This window comes from Portunus trituberculatus, chromosome 28, assembly GCF_017591435.1.
Source record: "Portunus trituberculatus isolate SZX2019 chromosome 28, ASM1759143v1, whole genome shotgun sequence".
Classification (NCBI taxonomy): domain Eukaryota; kingdom Metazoa; phylum Arthropoda; class Malacostraca; order Decapoda; family Portunidae; genus Portunus; species Portunus trituberculatus.
The window spans coordinates 12,610,779-12,631,728 of NC_059282.1; the positions used below are offsets into that span (position 1 = coordinate 12,610,779).

At 43.1% G+C, this 20,950-nt stretch overlaps 2 protein-coding genes across 5 annotated transcripts; one reads left to right on the top strand and one right to left on the bottom strand.

Annotated features, from left to right (window-relative positions):
- The first annotated feature begins 277 nt into the window (after positions 1 to 277).
- LOC123510062 (cleavage and polyadenylation specificity factor subunit 1-like) lies at positions 278 to 20,645 on the top strand. 3 transcript variants are annotated; one of them, XM_045264843.1, is made up of 23 exons: positions 278 to 471; positions 3,285 to 3,366; positions 3,602 to 3,804; positions 4,439 to 4,650; positions 5,092 to 5,390; positions 5,690 to 5,940; positions 6,261 to 6,442; positions 7,199 to 7,361; positions 7,799 to 7,905; positions 8,286 to 8,459; positions 8,580 to 8,822; positions 9,087 to 9,293; positions 10,225 to 10,582; positions 11,784 to 11,872; positions 12,255 to 12,382; positions 12,702 to 12,855; positions 13,502 to 13,654; positions 17,643 to 17,828; positions 18,183 to 18,272; positions 18,429 to 18,556; positions 18,669 to 19,223; positions 19,373 to 19,560; positions 19,837 to 20,645. In XM_045264843.1, the coding sequence occupies exons 3-23, from the start codon at positions 3,627 to 3,629 to the stop codon at positions 20,043 to 20,045; spliced, it is 4,254 nt and encodes a 1,417-aa protein (XP_045120778.1). In that variant the 5' UTR covers positions 278 to 471; positions 3,285 to 3,366; positions 3,602 to 3,626; the 3' UTR covers positions 20,046 to 20,645. The 3 variants fall into 3 exon arrangements, with proteins under 3 accessions (XP_045120778.1, XP_045120777.1, XP_045120775.1); XM_045264842.1 differs by lacking the exon at positions 3,285 to 3,366 and having other exon boundaries at positions 3,591 to 3,804; XM_045264840.1 differs by lacking the exon at positions 3,285 to 3,366.
- On the bottom strand, positions 13,231 to 16,918 carry LOC123510063 (cilia- and flagella-associated protein 251-like). 2 transcript variants are annotated; one of them, XM_045264844.1, is made up of 4 exons: positions 16,764 to 16,915; positions 16,216 to 16,354; positions 15,455 to 15,549; positions 13,231 to 15,166 (listed from the first exon to the last, which is right to left on the bottom strand). In XM_045264844.1, the coding sequence occupies exons 1-4, from the start codon at positions 16,773 to 16,775 to the stop codon at positions 14,552 to 14,554; spliced, it is 861 nt and encodes a 286-aa protein (XP_045120779.1). In that variant the 5' UTR covers positions 16,776 to 16,915; the 3' UTR covers positions 13,231 to 14,551. The 2 variants fall into 2 exon arrangements, with proteins under 2 accessions (XP_045120779.1, XP_045120780.1); XM_045264845.1 differs by lacking the exon at positions 16,216 to 16,354 and having other exon boundaries at positions 16,764 to 16,918.
- Positions 20,646 to 20,950: the final 305 nt, after the last annotated feature.

A 20,950-nucleotide genomic window follows, 5' to 3' on the forward strand; every position in this document is an offset into this window, starting at 1 on the left:
GAAAGGTGAAAAATAATTATATAGGCCTCCTGCGGAAGATACTTTGTTCATTTGTGTTTTACGGTTTTATTAGTTAATTTGTTATAGAAAATAAAAAACCTGAAGTTAATCTTTTTAACGGTACTCCAGGCCTTCATATGAGTTCTACCTATTTTTATTTGTTGTTTTCTTATTGATATAATATGTGTATTTGCATTTATAATTTCTTAACATATTTTCTTCATTTTTTACTCCGGAATATAGTTAGTTTAGAATGGCCAGTATTGAGTGAAGGTGGCAACACTGATTGGCCAAGACGCCGCACCGTCCGTAGGGTGAAAACAAACGTGAGCCGCTGATCCTCTGACCGCCCTTCGTCCTCGTCACACACCAGACACTCAAAAACAATACCTGATACAAGAAAAGGAATATAAAGTGTAGGTGACCTTCATCCTGCCAGCGGTGCATCATGTGGCTGATAATTTAGGACTGGTGAGTGCTACAGTTTCAAGTTCCCTGTCTTCACTCCTCTGTGGTGGCGAGCACGGGGACGGTAACCTGTGTTTTTGAGAACAAAAACTTGTATCCTGCTCCTCACCAACATAGCGACTCCCAAATAGCACATATTGACATACAACAGGAAGACATTCGTCAGAAACTCTCTCTACTAGACCTTAACTCCAGTATGGGCCCGGATGGTATTCACCCTCAACTGTTAAAGTCTTGCCCAAATCTAACTTTTCCACTCTTTCTTATTTTTAAGAAGTCAATGTCAACAGGCATACTTCCTAGGAAGTGGAAAGTATCTCAAATTACCCCTATTTTCAAAAAAGGCTCCCGCCATCAGCCGTTAAACTATAGACCAATAAGCCTAACATCAGTGTGTTGCAAGACTCTTGAACGCATAGTGGTTGACGGTCTTACAGAATATCTTAATAGTAATGGCATTTTATCTACAGACCAGTTTGGCTTCAGGAGTGGGAGATCAACTGAGGACCAACTACTGCTTACTTACAACTCTATCACATCATGGCTAGACAGTGGATATACAGTAGACTTAATTCTGTTTGATTTTTCTAAAGCATTTGATGTTGTCAACCACACTATTCTCCTACAAAAACTTTCCTGTCTTGGCATCTCTGGTGTCCTCCTACAGTGGATCAAAGACTTCCTCACTCAGCGAACAATGTCTGTTTCAGTTACAGGCGTCCCAAGCAGTCACAGGTTAATCCCCAGTGGAGTACCCCAGGGTTCAGTTCTCGGTCCTTTACTTTTTATTATCTATGTAAACCACTTACCGTCTTACATAAAGAGTGATTGCAAAATATTTGCTGACGATCTAAAGATTTATCTGCCCATTCGTAACTTACCGCACACCCACACAGTTGTTGACATATCTAACTGCCAACGTGATATCAACTCTATATATAGAATATCAAACTCCTGGGGCTTTCTTTAAATATAGATAAGTGTGTCACACTGAGATTCAACAGAGGCACTTTTCCAGAGCAAGACATAGGCCCATATAACACCTACTCACTCAATAGTACAGATATACAAAAGGTTAATGCCCACAAGGATCTTGGTGTACTGGTTGACACTTCTTTACGCTTCCACATGCACATAAAAACTACAGTTAACAAGGCTGCAGGTCTGGCAGCAAATTTACTAAAAGCAACTATTTGTAGATCACAGAATTTTATGCTAAATCTGTTTATTACACATGTAAGACCACTACTAGAATACTGTTCATGCCTATGGAACACATGTTATCTTGGAGACCTAAAGATGCTAGAAAGTGTTCAGAGGTCGTGGACTCGACACATAGACGGAATGACTGGACTGTCCTACAAAGAGCGTTTGTTAGCTCTTGACCTCTACTCTGTACGTGGACGCCTTACTCGTGCTGACATAATAAAGTACTGGAAGATCTTCCACTCTGAGTGTTCTATCTCTCCCGAAGATTTATTCATCACAACACCACATGCACATACTTGTGGACACCGTTTTAAATTAGCTCACCAGTACAGTTCAGTGGATCTTAGATCTCAATTTTTCTCATTCCGGTGTGTTCGTTTATGGAATTCTTTGCCTGACCATGTTGTTGCTCTGAACTCGCTGCCATCCTTCAAATCAGCCCTTCACAGTCATTTAGGCGAAATCTGTACAACTTGTGGAGTAATATGCATACACACATGTGCTGCTGTTTGCTGCATAATGATATATCCTGCATTTCTGAACAGTTTCAATGGGTACACATTCCTGTCCACTCACAGTTTGTTACAATCATCCAGTAATCTACATCTAAAGTTGACTGGCGTACCCATTTTCCTAGCTACCTTTTTCCTACTCATCGTTGTATTTTTCTGGTCTGGGAGCTAAGGTTGGCTAACCAGGTGAGCCTTGTTTCACTGAAGGTGTTGTTTGTGGTCATTGCACCGACCTCCATCCGCTTATCCACCGCACTCTTGTTGTATGAATGTTGCTCATCACATAGGTGGTCGACATATATACAAGACGTACCATGCATTACTAATTGACTTGTATATTGGAAGAAATATAGGTATTTACTCTTTCTTGCACCAGTCTGTTCCGGGTGATAATATGCTTTTCTTGTAGTTTTCAACTTGTTTTGAATTAATTAGCATGTTACTTTTCCCGGAAATCATTAGTTTTTCTTTTTACCACCCTCCCCCCGCTGCCCACAAAAAGATAATATTTTGCAGTTAAAGCGGAAAGCAGAATCTATCACAAAAAAGTAAAAGTTTCATCTTCATAAATAGGTAACACAGCATAACACTTACTCAGTGTTCCCTTAAGAGGATTGGCTGCTGCTTGCATGTGGCCGCCAGCCGGCTGTTATCACCACCACCAAACCAAACTGACCTAACTAAGCTGATATAAGCTTACCAGTCTAACCTAATTTTACATAACCAAACTAATCTAACCTAACCAGATTAACTTAACTAATTTAACCTAATGTAACAACTAATTAGATATAATTGAACAAAGCTAATTGGCAAGTCTAAATAATGAATATGAAGTCGTTACCTTATTTCTCTGCAAAATCTCCCGATGCACTGGAAATGTGACACCCACCCCTGATAAACATTTTCCTCAAACCAATTCAAATATATATGTATTTAAAACTAAGTTGGTTTGCTTCTCTTTTCACAGGATGAAATAGAATGATATGATTGGCTAAACCAATTGTATTTCTTAATTGGCCAGTGGCTACATTCTCAATTGTATTTCCTCATTTTCTATAGACAACCTTCTAAACTGGCTGCTTTCTTCTCTTCTAGGTAACCATTTTCGTGTCCACATCCTCCTCATCCTCCTCCTTTGCTGCTTTACTCATTCTTCTTGCAAACCTTAAGTAATTCGGTTAGTGGTATCTATGCTTGGTGATTTTGCTTCTGCTGTGTTTGTTTTGTTGTCCTGCTGCCGCACGTGGCTTTGTTGTCTTTCTTAAGATTCCATGTGCTATTATTTCCTGCGGCATCTTATCAAACATACTGTCACATGACACAATTTTGCTGGAAAAGAGTGATTGTGTGATACAGGTTTAAAAGAATACCAAAATACAGTACAATGTCATCTAGAGACAGTTTCTCTGCAGATGTGGGAGAGGAGGAGCAGCAGCCATGTACAACTTGTGCAAGATAACCCACCCAGCTCTTGGTGTGGAGCTTTCCCTCTACTGTAACTTCTTCAGCCACCGGGAGAAGTCCCTGGTGGTGGCAGGCTCCAATGTCATCAGGGTGTTTAGACTGGTGGCGGAAGTGCCTCCTAGGTCCCTGCGCGATGACAGTGCTAACCAAGGTATGTGCCCGTAGTATGTAAGATAGGTAGCTTTCTCACCTTCATAAAAGCCTTCATCTATCATTTGTATGTGTTTCATCAGCTGACCATGAAGTGCTAGGAGAACCACAGCAAAACAGCTAAGTGGTTGGCTTATTGAGATGCAATACAATATTAACGAAACTCAGAAAGAAGGATAAAAGAACTGACAACAACCAAAGAGTTCTCCATAATTGTGTTTAGTACCATTGTCATTCTTGATGGTGAGGGTGGTCCAGGTTTACACTTGCAAGTCATAGATTTTGATCATCCATTGTATTTTCCACTTTTAATGACTGCTTAGAGTTCATTGGAAATTTTATATTTAGTTTTATGATTGCAGTTTCTTATTTCTTGAGTTTTATATCTTTGATATATGTGGTAGTCATAATATTTAGGTGTTATGATTTACACTTTTATATAATGTGGAGTCTGTGAAATATAAACATGGAATTTTTTTTTAAAGCAGACCATGCATACTCTCATGTATTTGACAAAGTATATAGACCAATTTATTCATTCAGTAATGGAATATTACGTAGCTATGGGAAAAAATGAAATTGTGCTCAATAGATATATAAATATAGGAACATATAGGTGTTTGATCCCCCCACAGATGACAAACCCCCAAAAGTCAAGCTGGAGTGCATGGCCACCTACAAGCTGCATGACAACGTGGCCACCATGGCATCCGTGTCCCTATCCCCACTGAGGGACTCACTCCTGCTGGGCTTTAAGGATGCCAAGCTCTCTATTGTGGAGTACGATCCTTACAACCACAACCTACGAACCGTCTCCCTCCATTACTTTGAGAAGGAGGACATCAAGGTATGCAGCTGTGCCGGCGACTGAACACACCATTAAAGCTGATAGAGCAAGAGATGGGCTGAAAATTTGGGTTAGCAGGACCAGGCCAAATATAGTTACTGTCTTCAGGAAATTGCTAGTTTCAGGAGAGATACTGCTAATGTTGAGGCAGATTAATATAATGTCCATCTTTAAGGATGGAGATAAAATGCTAATGTTTAATTATAGATCTGTCTGCTTAATTTCCTTCTTAGGTAAAATAATGGGGTCAATAATTGTGATGAACATTAGGGAGTATTTAGAGAATCATATCTTGATGAATTTGTCAAAGCATGGCTTTATGAAGGGGAAGTCTTGTGTTGCCACACACCATTCTATTGAAAAAGGTTAGAATGAAAATACATCTCTGAATATATTATCAATTGGTGGAGGAGGTAAGCCTGACAGATTGGATCTCCGCAGGGTGGGTGGCTGCAGACAGTGTCGCTGCCGCTGGTGCGTGTGGATCCTGAGGCACGATGTGCTGCTATGCTCATATACGGCAGGAAGATCGTCATCCTGCCGTTTCGCCGCGACCTCAAGGGTGACGATGTGGATTACAACTCGGCCTTCTCCCGCGGCCCTGTGCTGCAGTCTTACATTATCGACCCCAAGGACTTTGAGGCGCCCAGCATTGACAACATAATAGATATGCAGTTTCTTCATGGCTACTATGACGCAACTCTGATGCTTCTCTATGAGCCCATCAAGACCTTCCCGGGGTAGGTCTGGTGAAGAGGAGGGTTGTGGTGTGTTCCTAGATGTGTGGGAAAATTGCTTGAGCTTTTTTATTTTGAGATGAGTGCATGCTTTTATTATGACACTTCAAAGTTTATGATAAGGTTTAAGATTAATTCAGTGATTTTCTTCCTCAAACAGATACTACAATACTAAGTACTGCATTGACTGGTTAGCTTATAAACTTGTAAAAGTAATTAACCAAAGAGTGGAATACAGTTAGGAAAAGCAAAATCAATGGATTGTCTGACACTTGTAAATGGTTTGTGTTGGTTTGTTGCAGTCGTGTAGCTGTGAGGCAGGACACGTGTGCCCTGGCCGCCATCTCCCTCAACATCCGGCAGCGGCTTCATCCTGTCATCTGGTCCATATCTTGTCTCCCCCATGACTGTGAGAAGCTGCTGGCAGTGCCCAAGCCCATTGGTGGAGTGCTGCTCTTTGCTTGTAACTCCCTCACCTACCTCACCCAGTCTGTGCCTCCGTATGGCGTCTCCCTCAACTCCATGGGAGACAAGAACACCAACTTCCCCCTCAGTGAGTGGCTTGCCCCAGCATAACATGGACAAATTAAAACATGTTTAGGCTGATAGTTGATTTTGTAAGGTAGAATTTTTCCAAGTTGTCACAATTATTACCTTATTTTTTACAACTCAATTCTATATTTAGTTTGTTTGTCTGCATTTGAAATTGTAAGTATAGGCAGGCAATATTGTAAGAACTTTTGAATGTGTGAGGAATATGTTTGATTGTATTTTCATTGCAGCATTTTAATTTTACAAGTAAACAGGAAGTGTGTGTTGTGTCAGTGAAGTCTTGGTGTCACTAAAAGCATTCACGCTTCATGTTGTCTCCAGGAAAGCAGGAGGGTGTGGTCATATCCCTGGACTGTGCCCATGGAGAGTTCCTGACGGAGGACAGGGTGGTCATCTCCCTCAAGGGTGGAGAGCTGTACGTCCTCACGCTGGTGGCTGACTCAATGCGCTCTGTCCGCAGCTTCCACTTTGACAAAGCTGCCGCCTCAGTGCTCACCTGTAGTGTAAGTGTTGCTCTATGTGTGTGTGTGTGTGTGTGTGTGTGTGTGTGTGTGTGTGTGTGTTTGTTTCACTGTTTGATCTGCTGCAGTCTCTGACGAGACAGCCAGACGTTACCCTACAGAGCAAGCTCAGAGCTCATTATTTCCAATCTTTGGATAGGCCTGAGACCAGGCACACACCACACACCAGGACAACAAGGTCACAACTCCTCGATTTATATCCCGTACCTACTCACTGCTAGGTGAACAAGGGCTACACGTGAAAGGAGACACACCCAAATATCTCCACCCGGCCAGGGAATCGAACTCCGGTCCTCTGGCTTGTGAAGCCAGCGCTCTAACCACTGAGCTACTGTGTGTGTGTGTGTGTGTGTGTGTGTGTGTGTGTGTGTGTGTGTGTGTGTGTGTGTGTGTGTGTGTGTGTGTGTGTGTGTACTCCTGCTGTCCAAGGTATTGAGTCATGTGTTTCACTCTGAATGTAAATTTTTGTCAGCTAAATGTTGCTTTTCTTATATTTATGGTGTCATATTCCTAAAGATCTTTCAATGTTTTTAATTTTATTTTAATGTATGTTTTACCTGTTTTTTCTCTCCCTTTATCTACTAAAAAGGCAAGACAGCTTGTTTAATATTTTCCTTTAACATTCACTTCATAGTTGACCACCACATTTAAGGCCAAATTGCTTCACATCACAACTTAAGTTATACTTATTTAGTAACCTTTATAACTTGCAGAAGTAATTATAAGCTTGTCCCTCAGATGTGTGTGTGTGAGGACCAGTACCTGTTCCTTGGCTCCCGGCTTGGTAACTCCCTCCTGCTGCGCTACACTGAGAAGGAGCTGCACGACCCCATGAGATCCAGAGGCAACGTTCCCTCTGACCAGGAGCCGCCCGTCAAGAAAAGCAGACTGGACACGCTGGGTGAGTCCCCGCTTTCTCCTTGTGCACTGGCTTCCCCCACACTATTATTGGTTGTGGGAAAATGATTTGCTTGGGAGACTTAGATTTTATTCTCTTTTGTGTTCGTTGTGATTAATCTGTTTCTGTTACATTGTTGATATTGGTTTCTCATGGAAAGAAAATGGCTGATGTTTTTTAAGCTTGTGGAGAACATTTGAAATATTATCATTTACATACATAAACTGTTGATGTTTAGGAATCCATGGTGGTGGGAGGTGAAAGAAGGAATAATCTATATGTTGTTGCAAATAGGAATACTGTGAGGGATATTTGTAAGATATGAGATTGCTAGTTGAGGCAATGAATTTGTTGAAATATGTCAGTGCATGTTCATCATCAGTTGTAGCCTATGTGGAAATCATACTTTGTGCCAGATTTACAAACCCTCCATCACACAGGTGACTGGATTGCCAGTAATGTGGAAGACATTCGAGATGATGATGCCCTGGAGGTGTATGGTCATGAGGACACCTCCACCGTGCAGCTCACGTCCTACAGCTTTGAGGTGAGCCACTGTTCTTATGTGACAACTTTACCCACAACTGCAGTGTTTTCACATTTCACAAGTGGTACACACATGGAAGTATCATGCATGAGGAAGGTCTTGTTAAGTTGGCAGTAATGACAGCTTAGTCACTTGTTGCTTTCCTCGCCACACTTAGTCCAAAAGGAAATACTTAATTCAAACACATCTTTTACCTCAACACCACTTTTATCAGTGCAGTTGTCATGGAGCTTAGTGCAATATTGGAGGAAGCCTCACATGCTGGAACACCGTTTTAGGTGATGAACAGCTTTACATTAACACCATCTTTCTCACTGCTGAGTGTCCTGGAACTTGTTGTAACATTTTATAGGACACTCACAAATGAAGTTTTCTTTCAGGTGATGGACAGCTTACTCAACATTGGTCCATGTGGGGATGTGGCCATGGGTGAGCCGGCCTTCCTGAGCGAGGAGTATGACAACTCTGTGGACCCGTGTGTTGAGCTGGTCACCACCTCAGGGCATAGCAAGAATGGGGCACTGTCCATCCTGCAGCGCTCCATCAAGCCTCAGGTCTGTCCTTGTTTTACCATCTCCAAACCTTTGTGGATATTAGAAGGCCTGTCTGTATTGGAATATCAATATAACCTGTATTTTCTATCCATTTGTATTTTGAGTTTTCCGTATCACCAGGTGCTGACAACCTTCGACCTGCCTGATGTGGATGACATGTGGACGTTGGTGGGGAAGGTGGACGAGCGGCGGAGGCGAGAGACAGGCCTGCTGGACCACTCCTTCCTCATCCTGTCCCGCTCAGACTCCTCCCTGATCTTGCGCACGGAGGAGGAGATCAACGAGCTGGAGGAGTCTGGCTTCAACACCACCTCCAAGACAGTGTTTGCTGGCAACATGGGCAACAACAGATACATTGTGCAGGTCAGTGGGTGGGTGGGTCGGTAGATGCTACTCAGGGATGGTGAGTGGGAGGCTTGGACTAAGGTGTTATGGTAAGGTTATCTATCTATGTATATATTTATCTACTTATCTCTCAGTCTTTGTTCATGGTGCCATTCAGGTGCTACTTAGAAGCTTGGGTTGTGGTAAGAATAATTTTTGTCTATTTGCCAGCTTATCTGTACAGAAAGAAATAAGTGCATTGACTCTAGATAAAGAATGTACATATGTGTTATCCCTTGGCAGGTGACCAGTGGAGGGGTGAGGCTGCTGGAGGGCACAGTACAGCTGCAGCATCTGCCTGTGGATGTTGGCAGCCCTCTGGTGGCTGCCTCATTGGCTGACCCGTACCTGGCAGTGCTGGCCCAGGACGGCACACTCATGATCTTCACACTGGCCACCACCCGTGCCTCCACTGCTAGACTGTCCCCGGCCAAGCCTATCAACACTGGTGTGAGTGTCTTGTGTGTGTGTGTGTGTGTGTGTGTGTGTGTGTGTGTGTGTGTGTGTGTGTGTGTGTGTGTGTGTGTGTAATTCACCTCCTCAGTCGCCTGCTGGTCACCCAGCCAGTCTTCCCCATTACGGAGCGAGCTCAGAGCTCATAGACCGATCTTTGGGTAGGACTGAAACCACAACACACTCCACACACCGGGAAAGCGAGGCCACAGCCCCTCGAGTTACATCCCATACCTATTTACTGCTAGGTGAACAGGGGCCACACATTAAGAGGCTTGCCCATTTTCCTCGGTGTGTGTGTGTGTGTGTGTGTGTGTGTGTGTGTGTGTGTGTGTGTGTGTGTGTGTGTGTGTGTGTGTGTGTGTGTGTGTATTTACCTAGTTGTAGTTTTACTGGGCCTGGGCTTTATGCTCGTGTGGCCCCGTCTCCATATCTACACTTATCCAATTTCTCTTTAAAACTATGCACATTCATTGCTGACACCACTTCCTCACTCAAACTGTTCCAAGACTCAACACATCTTTGCAGGAAACTATATTTTTTAACATCTTTCAGACATCTTCCCTTCCTCAGTTTCTTACTATGCGATCTTGTGCTTCTAATGTCATATTCTTCTCTCAGGACAAGATATTGGGAAATTTTATTCATACTCTTTTCTTGTAAGTGTGTATTTTATCACTATGGGTATTAATAGTCACATGATTAACCTTTTGTTTTTTGTGTGAAAGAGAAGCTGTTCAAGTGTTACGTATGGAATAAAGAGCACTACATCATTACTGCCATCTTAAATTTGCTCTTGAAAGAGTGATGAAAAGATTTGGCCATTTAGTTTTCCTCTTGCTGGCATTTGTGATGAAAAGATTTGGCTATTTAGTTTAGTTGGCAATGTTACAGGTTATGATCCTTGTCTTTGTTTTGGCATCGGCAGAGGTCACCACTGCAGACGATCTGTGCTTACTGTGATGTGTCTGGGCTGTTCACCACACGCTACCCTGAGGACCGAGAGAAGGACCCCAAGGTGTTCCGCACTGACGCAGACATCAAGAAAGAGCTGGACGACGAGGACGAGATGCTGTACGGCAACACTGACATCTCTGTGTTTGACCCGCCCAAGACCTTCAATCCCCAGGCTGGCCAGGAGAAGACCAAGAATGACTGGTGGAGGAAGTGGCAGAAGGAGATCCGGCCGTCCTACTGGTTGGTTGGGGTGAGGGACAACGGTGACCTGGAGATTTACACACTTCCTGATTTCAAATTGTCGTATTCTGTTAAAAACTTCTGGCTGGGTAAGTCTTTTTTATTTATATTTCTTATTTTTCAATTTTTATTTAAGAGGCATAGCAGCTGTGGGCAACAAAATATGTACAGGTAACTCTCGGTTTACGTGTGTTTGATTTACGCGTTTTTGTTATAACGCGACCAAAAAAATATTATAATTAATTTAATTTGCGCGATCAGTTTGCTATACGCGATTTGGCCCAACCGCATTTTCAAACTGAGTGCCAGACGCAATTTCAAACTGCGCGCCAGAGAGTTCCACAGCTGGCCGATAGGTGGGAGCTCCGCTCTTCTCGTGCCTCATTTGCAGTCTGCCAGCACTGAGTACAGACGGAATCTCTTCAATCTGTCTATAATTCACCAAGATGGTCCAAAAACGTCCTTCATCTTTTGCATGTGGGGTTATTTTTGATAAGTGAATTTTTGATAAAGTGATAAAGCTCAGAGGAAGATGGTGACTGACTGTGGTGTGAGTGGTGAAGGCAGTGACGCAGTGAGTGTTGTGTTTACGTATTCTTTGTTTTGTTGTTTTCTGTTATTATTTTTTGCTTTCTCTTATTATTTTGTGCTTTTCCCTTTACTTTAAATACACTTCTAGTATTTAGAATTGTAAATAATAATAACATGTTAATTTAGCCAAATAAATAGAATATTTTGTACAAATTTTTGGGAACCACATCCTGCATTCCCCTTATTATTTCTTATGGGAATTACATGTTTGTTTTACGTGAATTTTGACATACGCAATGCCTCTTGGAACTCATCTATTGCATAAATTGAGAGTTACCTGTTCTAGTTTAGGTGTTGGAATACTTTTATAGTTTAGTTTTTATGTTATAAGGATGAGAGGTGGAGAGCAGTAGTTTTGTTTCATATAGTACTTCTAAGTGTGGGTCTGATATCTTGTAGCTTTTCTCATTTTTTTCTGTGTTCTATAATTTTTTCTCACCATTTCATAGTTTCCGTGTTGTGAGTCTAATATGATGTGGCCTAGTACTGTATCATACTAGCTCCTCTTGTCCTCTTATCTGACACTCATTGCCAGTGTTAATTTGGATAGTTCACCAAACCCAACAAAGTACATGAGAATAAATCATTATCATCAATTAGGACAGACTGCTTAACTTTTTCTTAGTTGTTTATATTCTTTAAATCATTATTATAGCCCTGCAGTGTCTGTTCAGTGTCTTCACACTCTCTTCACCCCAGGCCAGCGAGTGTTGACAGACAGCTCAGCAAACACCGCTTCCACTCAGGCAAATCCAACATTGGAAGTCTATATCCCCACTATTCATGAGGTACAGTATTGGTGTGTTCCTTTTTGTATTGCTTCTCAAGACTCCCTCTGGCTGGTGCCCTCCTGTGTACATCTTGTGTTTGCTAAATGATGTGCTTGTGTTTATGAGGAAGTGGTTTGAGATTTATTGAAGCTAAAGGAATTATGCAACGTTCCTAGGTGCTTGTGGCTGGGACTTTACATAGATCTTTCCAAATACTTTAAGACAGTGTAAGTCTGAGGAATTACAGTGGGTAAGTGCATCTCATACAGTTCAAGTAAGGAATGGTTCACTGATGTCCCTGGATAGTATCAGAGGTGACTCAGCATGGGACTACGTTAGTGACCACACCTTACCACATCCTTCCTTGCCACATCCCATGACACTCACATTCTGCTGTCAGGTGTTGCTGGTGGGGATGGGCAACAGGAATCTCCGCCCTGTGCTGCTGGCTCGTGTGGAGGAGGACCTGCTCATGTATGAAGTGTTCCCCTTTTACGAGAACCTCAGCCCCACACAGCTCAAGATCAGGTGAGGCTCAGAGTGAGGTGCCTTTGTTCATGAGACACTTGAGGGAATGGTGGTGACTGATTACAAAGGAAGGGTGCAAAAGTACAAATCTCACTATAGTATTTTGAAGGTGTCTTTTTTGTTAGGTGGTTGGCTGTTGTCCTGACTGTGGCTCCATTAGGAATACCTGGTTTTTAAATATTGATTCATAAAGTAAGACAAGTTTATTGCAAATTAATTACCTATAATTTGCTCTACTAGAAGGCAATAGGATGGGTTAGCTTTAAGAACTTTTGTTTCATTTATATTCAGCCTGAGTACTTCAGTTAACTTTTTTCAGGCTGAGACTCATTGAGCACAACCTCATCCTGCGGGAAAAGCGGTCAAGCAGGAACAGGAGGAAAGCCGAGGAGGAAGGCAGCAGCGGCCAGGAGAGGAAGATAGACCGGGTCAGCAAACTTCGTGGCTTCAGCAACATCAGCGTGTACAGCGGGGTGAGTGCTCTCACTGGGAGAGTGGGGAGAGAGAGGTAGGCTGAGAGAAGCAGGACAGGGAGTTGGGGGGCAGACTGACAGAAGCAGGACATGGATTAGAGAAGCAGGGTAGGGAGTAGGGAGGCAGGCTGACAGAAGCAAGGTAGAGAGTAGGGGAGCAGGCTGACGGAAGCAGGGCAAGGAGTATGGAGTCAGGCTGGGGAGTAGGGAGGCAGGCTGAGAGAGAGAGAGAGAGAGAGAGAACAGATAAATGAGTATAGAGATAGAGTAAGGATATAAAGTATGTCTATTCTCAACATAAGACAGAGTTATGATAAGAGAGAAAAAGAAAGATAGGTACAGACAGTATTTATCTGGCTATGAGTTAAACTATTATTTAAGATATATAATAGTTTACTATGTATTTATATGCTCTTTTTTATAACAATACAATTCCATGAGTACATACCTTGAGCACATTGACCATCTGTTTACATCACCACCAAACCTGACACCAAAACCTAAAGAGTTGTACAGGTACATCATCACAGCATTCTTACCTAAGTACATGTTTGCTGATCATGGCTGGTAGGTATCTTGCTGTCTGTGTGTGTGTGTGTGTGTGGGTGTGTTTGTGTGTATGCTCTATGAGTGTGTTGTGTTTCAGGTGTTCATCTGTGGGCCGTACCCTCACTGGGTGTTCATGACAGTGCGCGGTGAGCTGCGTTACCACCCCATGAGTGTGGATGGCTCCGTCAAGTGCTTCGCTCCCTTCAGAAACATCAACTGTCAGAATGGCTTTCTCTACTTCAACCGCAAGGTGGGTACTGGCTGCTGCTGCTGCCACCTCCATTAACACTGGTGCAGTCTTCTAAGGCCACAGTGATCACAGCTGTGTGTGTGTGTGTGTGTTTGTGTTTATGTAGGAGGGGCAACTGGCCAAGGGCAACAAAAAATGAAAAAAAAAAAAAAAAGGTCCACTGGGTTGCTAGTTCCCTATAAGGTCAAGTGAGTTATCCAAAATTCAGGGAAAAATGTCTTGAAACCTCCTGTCAGCCTTTCTGTCTGTTTGTCTGTCTGTCTCAGTTGAATGTGCTCTTATCTGAATTATAACAACCTGTCTAGATTGTACAGTGTAGATTTTCTCCTTGTGGAGCATAAACTCAAGATGTAGTTGTGAATTTTGCATATCTTTATAAAAGATATGAGCATAAGGAATGCATTAAGTAGCCACTTATGGAAACAAGGTTTTATGTAGAAAGCTATATGGTGTAGTGGTATATTGTAACTGTGTAGTGCAGGGATGTATTGTGAGTTGTGAAGGGAGAGTAATTAAAGAGAGGGGCAATGTGTGTTGGTGTAAGTGAAGGGTGTGTTGGATACTGACAAAAATATCACAATGAACACACAAGCAAGCCTGAGCAAGGTAGTGACTTCGTTCATTAATCAGTTTGAAAGTTCAGTAATTCTACTTTTTTAAAAACACATTCTCTCCTGTGACTGACTCAAATGAACACATATCTCTCCTATAAATAATGAAATTAGAACACAGTAATATCTATCATCACTGGAAGAAAATAATCACACCTCAGGAATAATCTGCATGGCACAGCATAAACAAACTCTAAAATAAAGTCTCCCTGTAAGAACAAGATTATATGAACACTGTCAGCTTAGCATCCCTCCCATGGTGTGAGGGAATGCCAGCCTCACAAGGTCAGTTGTAGAGGACTTGCTCGATGTAGCAGGTGATATTAGTGCAGAGCCTCAGGCCACGACGCAGGCGACGGGTCCGCTTCACCTTGCTGCCTGGCTCCTCTTTATCGTCTGTGTCACTCTCCCTTGTGTCTGCCTGCCGCTTGTTGTTCTTTGATGTGTCCTCGGGTGCCTTGGCCACACTTTTGTTATCCTCCTCATTACTGTGATCCTCACGTTGCTCCTCCTGCTCTGTTGTCTCCTCTTTCTCATGCTTCTCCTCCTCCTCACCGCCAGCCTGGTCTTCGCTGGTCCGCTGCCGTTTGTCCCCGTGTTCCTCGTCGTCATCTGATTCACTGATGCGCTTCCCGGACCTCACTGTGACTGGTGAGGATCGGTTCAGGTTGCTGGTCTGTTGTGTGCTCTCATTCAGGTTGTTCTCTGTGTCACTGTCTGCTGGTGGTCTGTCTGGGCTGTGTGGTGGGGCCGTTGCTCCATCTGAGGGCTCTGAGTTTGCCTGGCTCTCTCCCTTTGTGTCTGGCTGAGAGCTTCCATTTGTGTCGCTGAGACTGAACTTGGCAAACAAACGTCTCATGGCAGACACAGTGATGCGCTGCCTCTTGCAGGATGGCAGGTGCTACGGAAGAAATATTAGGAATTGTGCTGTGTCTTGTCACACTGCTCACTGTGTACCAGGCTAGCCACAATCACCTCACCCTGTCCCTTGTGGAGTTCATGATGTGGATTGATTACTGTGAGTTATTTAATTTCTGATGGCCATTTGGTTTACATCAGATTCTGGGATGCCTTTTGTGCTGGTGACAATTTAATGAAAAGTCATGTAATTTGAAATTCTACTTTCACTGGTGTTGCCTTTATTGCAAACCAGCTGGCAATGAAAATGTAAACAAAGACTCAGTCTTACCTCAGAATCTGACTCATCAGAGTCATCAGATTCATTTTCCACAGGGCAGGGCTTGCGCTTGAGTCGAGAGTTGTCACACTGGAAGTCCTCAAAGTCTGGCCAAGGAAGAAGTAGCACATATAATAATCAGGTTTTAGTGGCACCTGTACAAAAAAACTATTGATTATTGAAGCATTCATCTTTCAAATGAAGAATTAATTTAGTCTCATTGTCTGTGCTAATGTGCTAAAAGTGATCTTACTCTAAAAAAAACAAAGTATAGTAGTGTATTGAAATCCCTATCCAATCTTCATTTTGTAAATAAGTAGTGATGGGCAACAGTCAGCTATGAAAGACAGACTGCCCTGAAGCAAGGAGAATGATGCCTCTGTGGCATGACACAGTGACAATCCAGGCATGGAGGCATATTTATATTTGCTCAACATGTGTGGAAAATGATCTATGGGGAAGTGGAGAATGGGGAGAGTAGAAGGATGTATGTAATGCAGGCAAGAATAACTTTAGCCATAAGGCTTCCTCTTGTGGTTCTTCATGTTTCAGTAAGAATGAAGTCAAGCATTGGTGCTGGTGATATGGCTACACTTTATATATGACAGAACTCCTTTCAAGAGTACTGTATATTACAATCATTTTTGTAACTTTTTATATTGATTGTTCCTCACTTATTATTACAAATTGTAATCATAACAAATGTGTGCCTAGTGCACATTGATTCAGTGCCTGGAAGATGACCAACAAAAGTGTGATGTGCTGGGGCTGACCTGGAGCACCAAGGACTGGCGTGGTGCCCCCCTCAGGGGACGCATGGCTTTGCCGGGGAAGAATGTCCCTCACGAAGGTCTTGATGCCCCTCAGAGGCTCGGGGTCCACCTCGGGCCCGGCCAGGTGCAGGCCAGACACCTGCCGAAGTATTGCCTTGTAATGTGTAGCTTGCACCTCATCCATGCCTTTATTTGCTTTATTTACTTATTTGTTTGTTTATTTATTTTGTTCATTGCATCACATTAAATGTATTAATTACATGGATTTGATTTTAAGAATGTTCATTAAGGAAATTGTTGGTCATTATCTTTTGGTGAGTGAGAGGGAAGACCTAACAAAGGACCTGACACAGTGAAGACCTTGGGCACACTGGGATGTGGCATCAATACTAACGGGCCTCATTCCCGTCACCTTCAGGAGATGCACACAATCCATCCACTTACTGCTCCTGCACTGTCAACACTCACAGTCACACAGTCACTTGGGGCAAATTTTCCACAGTCATGGCCAGCAGTTATTGCTGCTGCACGCAGCAGAGTGGCCTCACCTGCACCGCCATGAGTGTTGCGGGAGTGTTGCGTGCGGCACCACCACCACGGCTGTCTTGGCTGCTTGGTGTTGATTGTTTGGGTTCTCAGGTAGAAACAGGGTGGGATCATAGAGAGCCCAGGGCTATTTTTACCTCAGCCTTGGCACTGCAGCTCACACTCCCATTTTCTGTTTGACACCACAGACTCAAGTCAAATCATGTCTTCCTACTGATCATTTTACATTTCATAAAGTTTTCATAGGTACATATCTATTTCTAAATTTTATTATTCTGATGTTTGTTTATTTTGTTTTATTTTGTTTTTATTGTACTTTTTTGTATCATGAATTATTGAAGGTTTAATTGGTTCTTGTTTTATATATATATATATATATATATATATATATATATATATATATATATATATATATATATATATATATATATATATAGATAGATAGATAGATAGATAGATAGATAGATAGATAGATAGATAGATAGATAGATAATTATATTTATTTATTTATTTATTTATAGTTCATTATTTTCATTTACCATTATTGTGCACATTTTTAGGTTATTCAATAATTATGATTGTAGTAATAATAATAGTAATAATAATAATAATAATAACAATAATCAATAATAATAACAGTGATAATGGTGATGATAACAGCAGTTAATTTCTCTCAAGGAAATGGAGTCATTTGAAGTATGTTCCAGCTGTGCATCCTTTCCACTACAAATCATACCATATTTACATGATTATGAGCACACTTGATCTTATATCTCAACATCACGAACCACAGAGACCACATTGAGGCCTGACAGCTCCTTCTTGCCATTTCCCTTACTTTCCTGTGTTCCTATGCCCTAACACATCTATCACCACAACAGGACTCCATGAGAATCTGTCTGCTGCCCACCATCCTGTCCTATGATGCTCCCTGGCCGGTAAGGAAGGTGCCACTGCGTTGCTCTCCTCACTTCATTGTCCACCACCTGGAGACCAAGACCTACTGTGTTGTCACCTCCACCTCAGAGCCCACCCTCAAGATCTGGAAGTTTAATGGAGATGACAAGGCAGGTTTTAGTTATGAGTGTAGGCTTATGGGCAGTGGAGTGTTGCATGCAGGGAGTGAAAGGGTATTGAAGAGACTGGTGGCTGGATTTTGTATATGTGTGTGTGTGTGTGTGTGTGTGTGTGTGTGTGTGTGTAATAGTTGTGTTGGGACCATCCCTTGTTTGATTGCCAGCCTGGTAGATAGATAGATGGCAAGATAAGCTTTTTCTGGGTTTTGTCCTTGAAACACTCATTAATGCATCCTTTCTTTTAGAATAGTACATGCATTTATTCCAGATATATCCAGTCTAAGGATATAATTTCCAGTTGTGCCCCAGACGCTTCACTCACCTTGTCTGTTGCATGTCTTGCAGGAGGAGATCAAGGAGGAGCGAGATGAGAGGTTCATTCCAGTCCAGGCGCCACAGTTCTCCATTCAGCTCTTCTCTCCTGTCAACTGGCAGGTAAGCAGTGTCTGGTGTGGGTGCTGTGACTGTGGTGTTTGTAGTGGCCAGGCATGGCAAGGACCCACCTGATGATATGATGATCTTTATATACTATCTATTGTTGTGAATGTTTAGCCTGATGTAGAAGGCTAATTGTAATGTTTGTTGAGCCAGATGATTCCAAACACTGAGTACTGTCTGGAGCCCTGGGAACATGTCACCTGCTGTAAGAACGTTATCCTGGCCTACGAGGGCGACCGCTCTGGCCTCAGAGGTTACCTGGCCCTGGGCACCACCTACTGGTGAGTCCTCGGTGACACTTTCATTCTGCTGCTGTGTGTCTTATGGATCGGTGGTCAAATGTATCATTTGTGTTATTATTGTCTGTATTCATCCCAGTGATTCTTCTCACAGTTTTGGTGAGGACATCACCTGCCGTGGTCGCATCATCATCTTTGATGTGATTGACGTGGTGCCTGAGCCTGGCCAGCCCCTCACTAAAAACAGGCTCAAAATGCTGTATGAAGGAGAGCAGAAGGGCCCTGTCACTGCCTTGGCTCATTGCTGCGGCCTGCTGGTGTCAGCCATTGGGCAGAAGGTGTACATATGGCAGCTGAAGAACACTGACCTAGTGGGCATGGCCTTCATTGACACCCAGATCTACACCCACCAGCTGAGCTGTATCAAGAGCCTCATCCTTGGTGCTGACATCTGCAAGTCCATCTTCATCCTGCGCTTCCAGGAGGAGAACAGGACACTGTCACTGGTGGCCAGGGACCACAAGCCGCTGCAGGTGTATGGTGTCCAGTACCTGGTGGATAACACCACACTGGCCTTCCTGTGCAGTGATGCAGACAAGAACATGGTGGTGTTCACATACAACCCAGAGTCTCATGAGAGTGCTGGAGGCACCAGGCTAATCAGGAAAGGAGATTTCCACCTGGGCCATCATGTGAATTCCTTCTTCAGGTGAGACTGTGCTGTGTTGATAGTGAGCAACATTACCTCATGATAAAAAGTAAAAAAGAAAAAGTTTTATATCAGTACTGTGCTCAACTTCTGGTGTGGTCATCACCTTGTTGCACACCCTCACCCTCCACCCTCCTCCCCTTCCACAGGATACGGTGTCGCGTTGGGGATGTGTCAGGTGAGCGCCGTGCCGGCCAAAACATTGAGCGGCGCCACATCACAGAGATGGCCACCTTGGACGGCTCCCTGGGCTACGTGCTTCCCGTCAGCGAGAGGACCTACCGCCGCTTCTCCATGATCTACAACCTGCTGGTGCAACACTTGCCACACATTGCAGGTGAGACAGGATTGTGACTTGTGTTTGGATCACTGAGATTCCTGTGGAGGAGTGCCAATACTGTCTCGGGTTATACTTCACTACCAAGCGTCCAAAGCATTGTGTATTCAGAGCAGTGGCTGTCACTGAGTATGATAAGTTTTCATGTCCTTGCTATACCCTTCTCCCACACACAGACCTTAATATCAGGGAGAAAAGTATATGCATTAAGAGTAGGGATTGTACTTGAGTTTGTGATGTTTTCCTGTCCTCACTATCCTTTTCTCCCACTAACAGGCCTCAACCCCAAGGCATGCCATACAGTCATGTCCCGCCAGAAGCTTAACATCAACCCTGCTCGTGCCATACTGGACGGGGAGCTCATCTGGTCCTTCCTCCACCTCCCTGTCCCAGAGAAGGCTGAGATCGCTAAGAAGATTGGAGCAAAAGTTGATGACATTATTGAGGAGTTAATGGAGCTTGATAGGATGACGGCACACTTTTGATTCTGGTGGTCACATGAACCGAGACCATTGAAGCTGATGTGTGCTTGTTTTGTTAAGGAGCCTTTATTTTTCATACAAGTCAAAGTTCAGGAAATCCATCACAACTCAATCATCTCAATCCAGATTTGGGATCATGTTGATAGTAAACATTGTGAAGCTATGAATCTGGGAGGAAAAAGAATATGGTTAGTGTGAAAAGGAACTAGCAAAAGATAATCATGAAACACTCATTGCTGCCGTCACTTATGATGAGACAGAAAGAGGAACCAATGAAGAAAGTGTCCATCCTGAACCCATTCTTATATCCTTCTTGTGAGTTTGGACACAGTCAGTTCAGGTTGTGCTTCAAATGTGCAGGTGTCACTGATCATTGTGCCCTACAGTCACAAGGTACAGCTATGACTGTCACCACCACCATCACTACCACCACCCTGGGAAGCACAGCAAGGCACACCTGCCATGCTTCCAGCCACTATAATTAAGTGGAGTCAGGTGAAGGCATTATTTTTCTATGTTATAGTGCAACTACTGTGACCTGTTCAGTGTTTCCTAGGATTCTCTTTGATATATATCTTATTTTAATAAAATCACAAATCAAAACTATGACTGTAGATCCATGTACTATAACATAGCTTGAGAGAGGAATGTTGAAAGCATTGTGTGTAGTCACTGGAGGGAGGTGACATGGCCTTGTCAGCAGTGGTACACAGTGAGTGGCTACTGTTAGTTCTTAGTTCTCAGAATGTGTGCATGTGGCTATAGTGTGTTGTGTAGGTTTAGCTGTAATGTGAATGTGTGGGATGGTGTAGCAGCATCTCTTGATGCTTTTAGTAAAGCAGTAGTAGGACAGGTCACTTACACAGTTTGCTGTTGTTTTTCCCTAACAAGACATCATTTTGCCAACA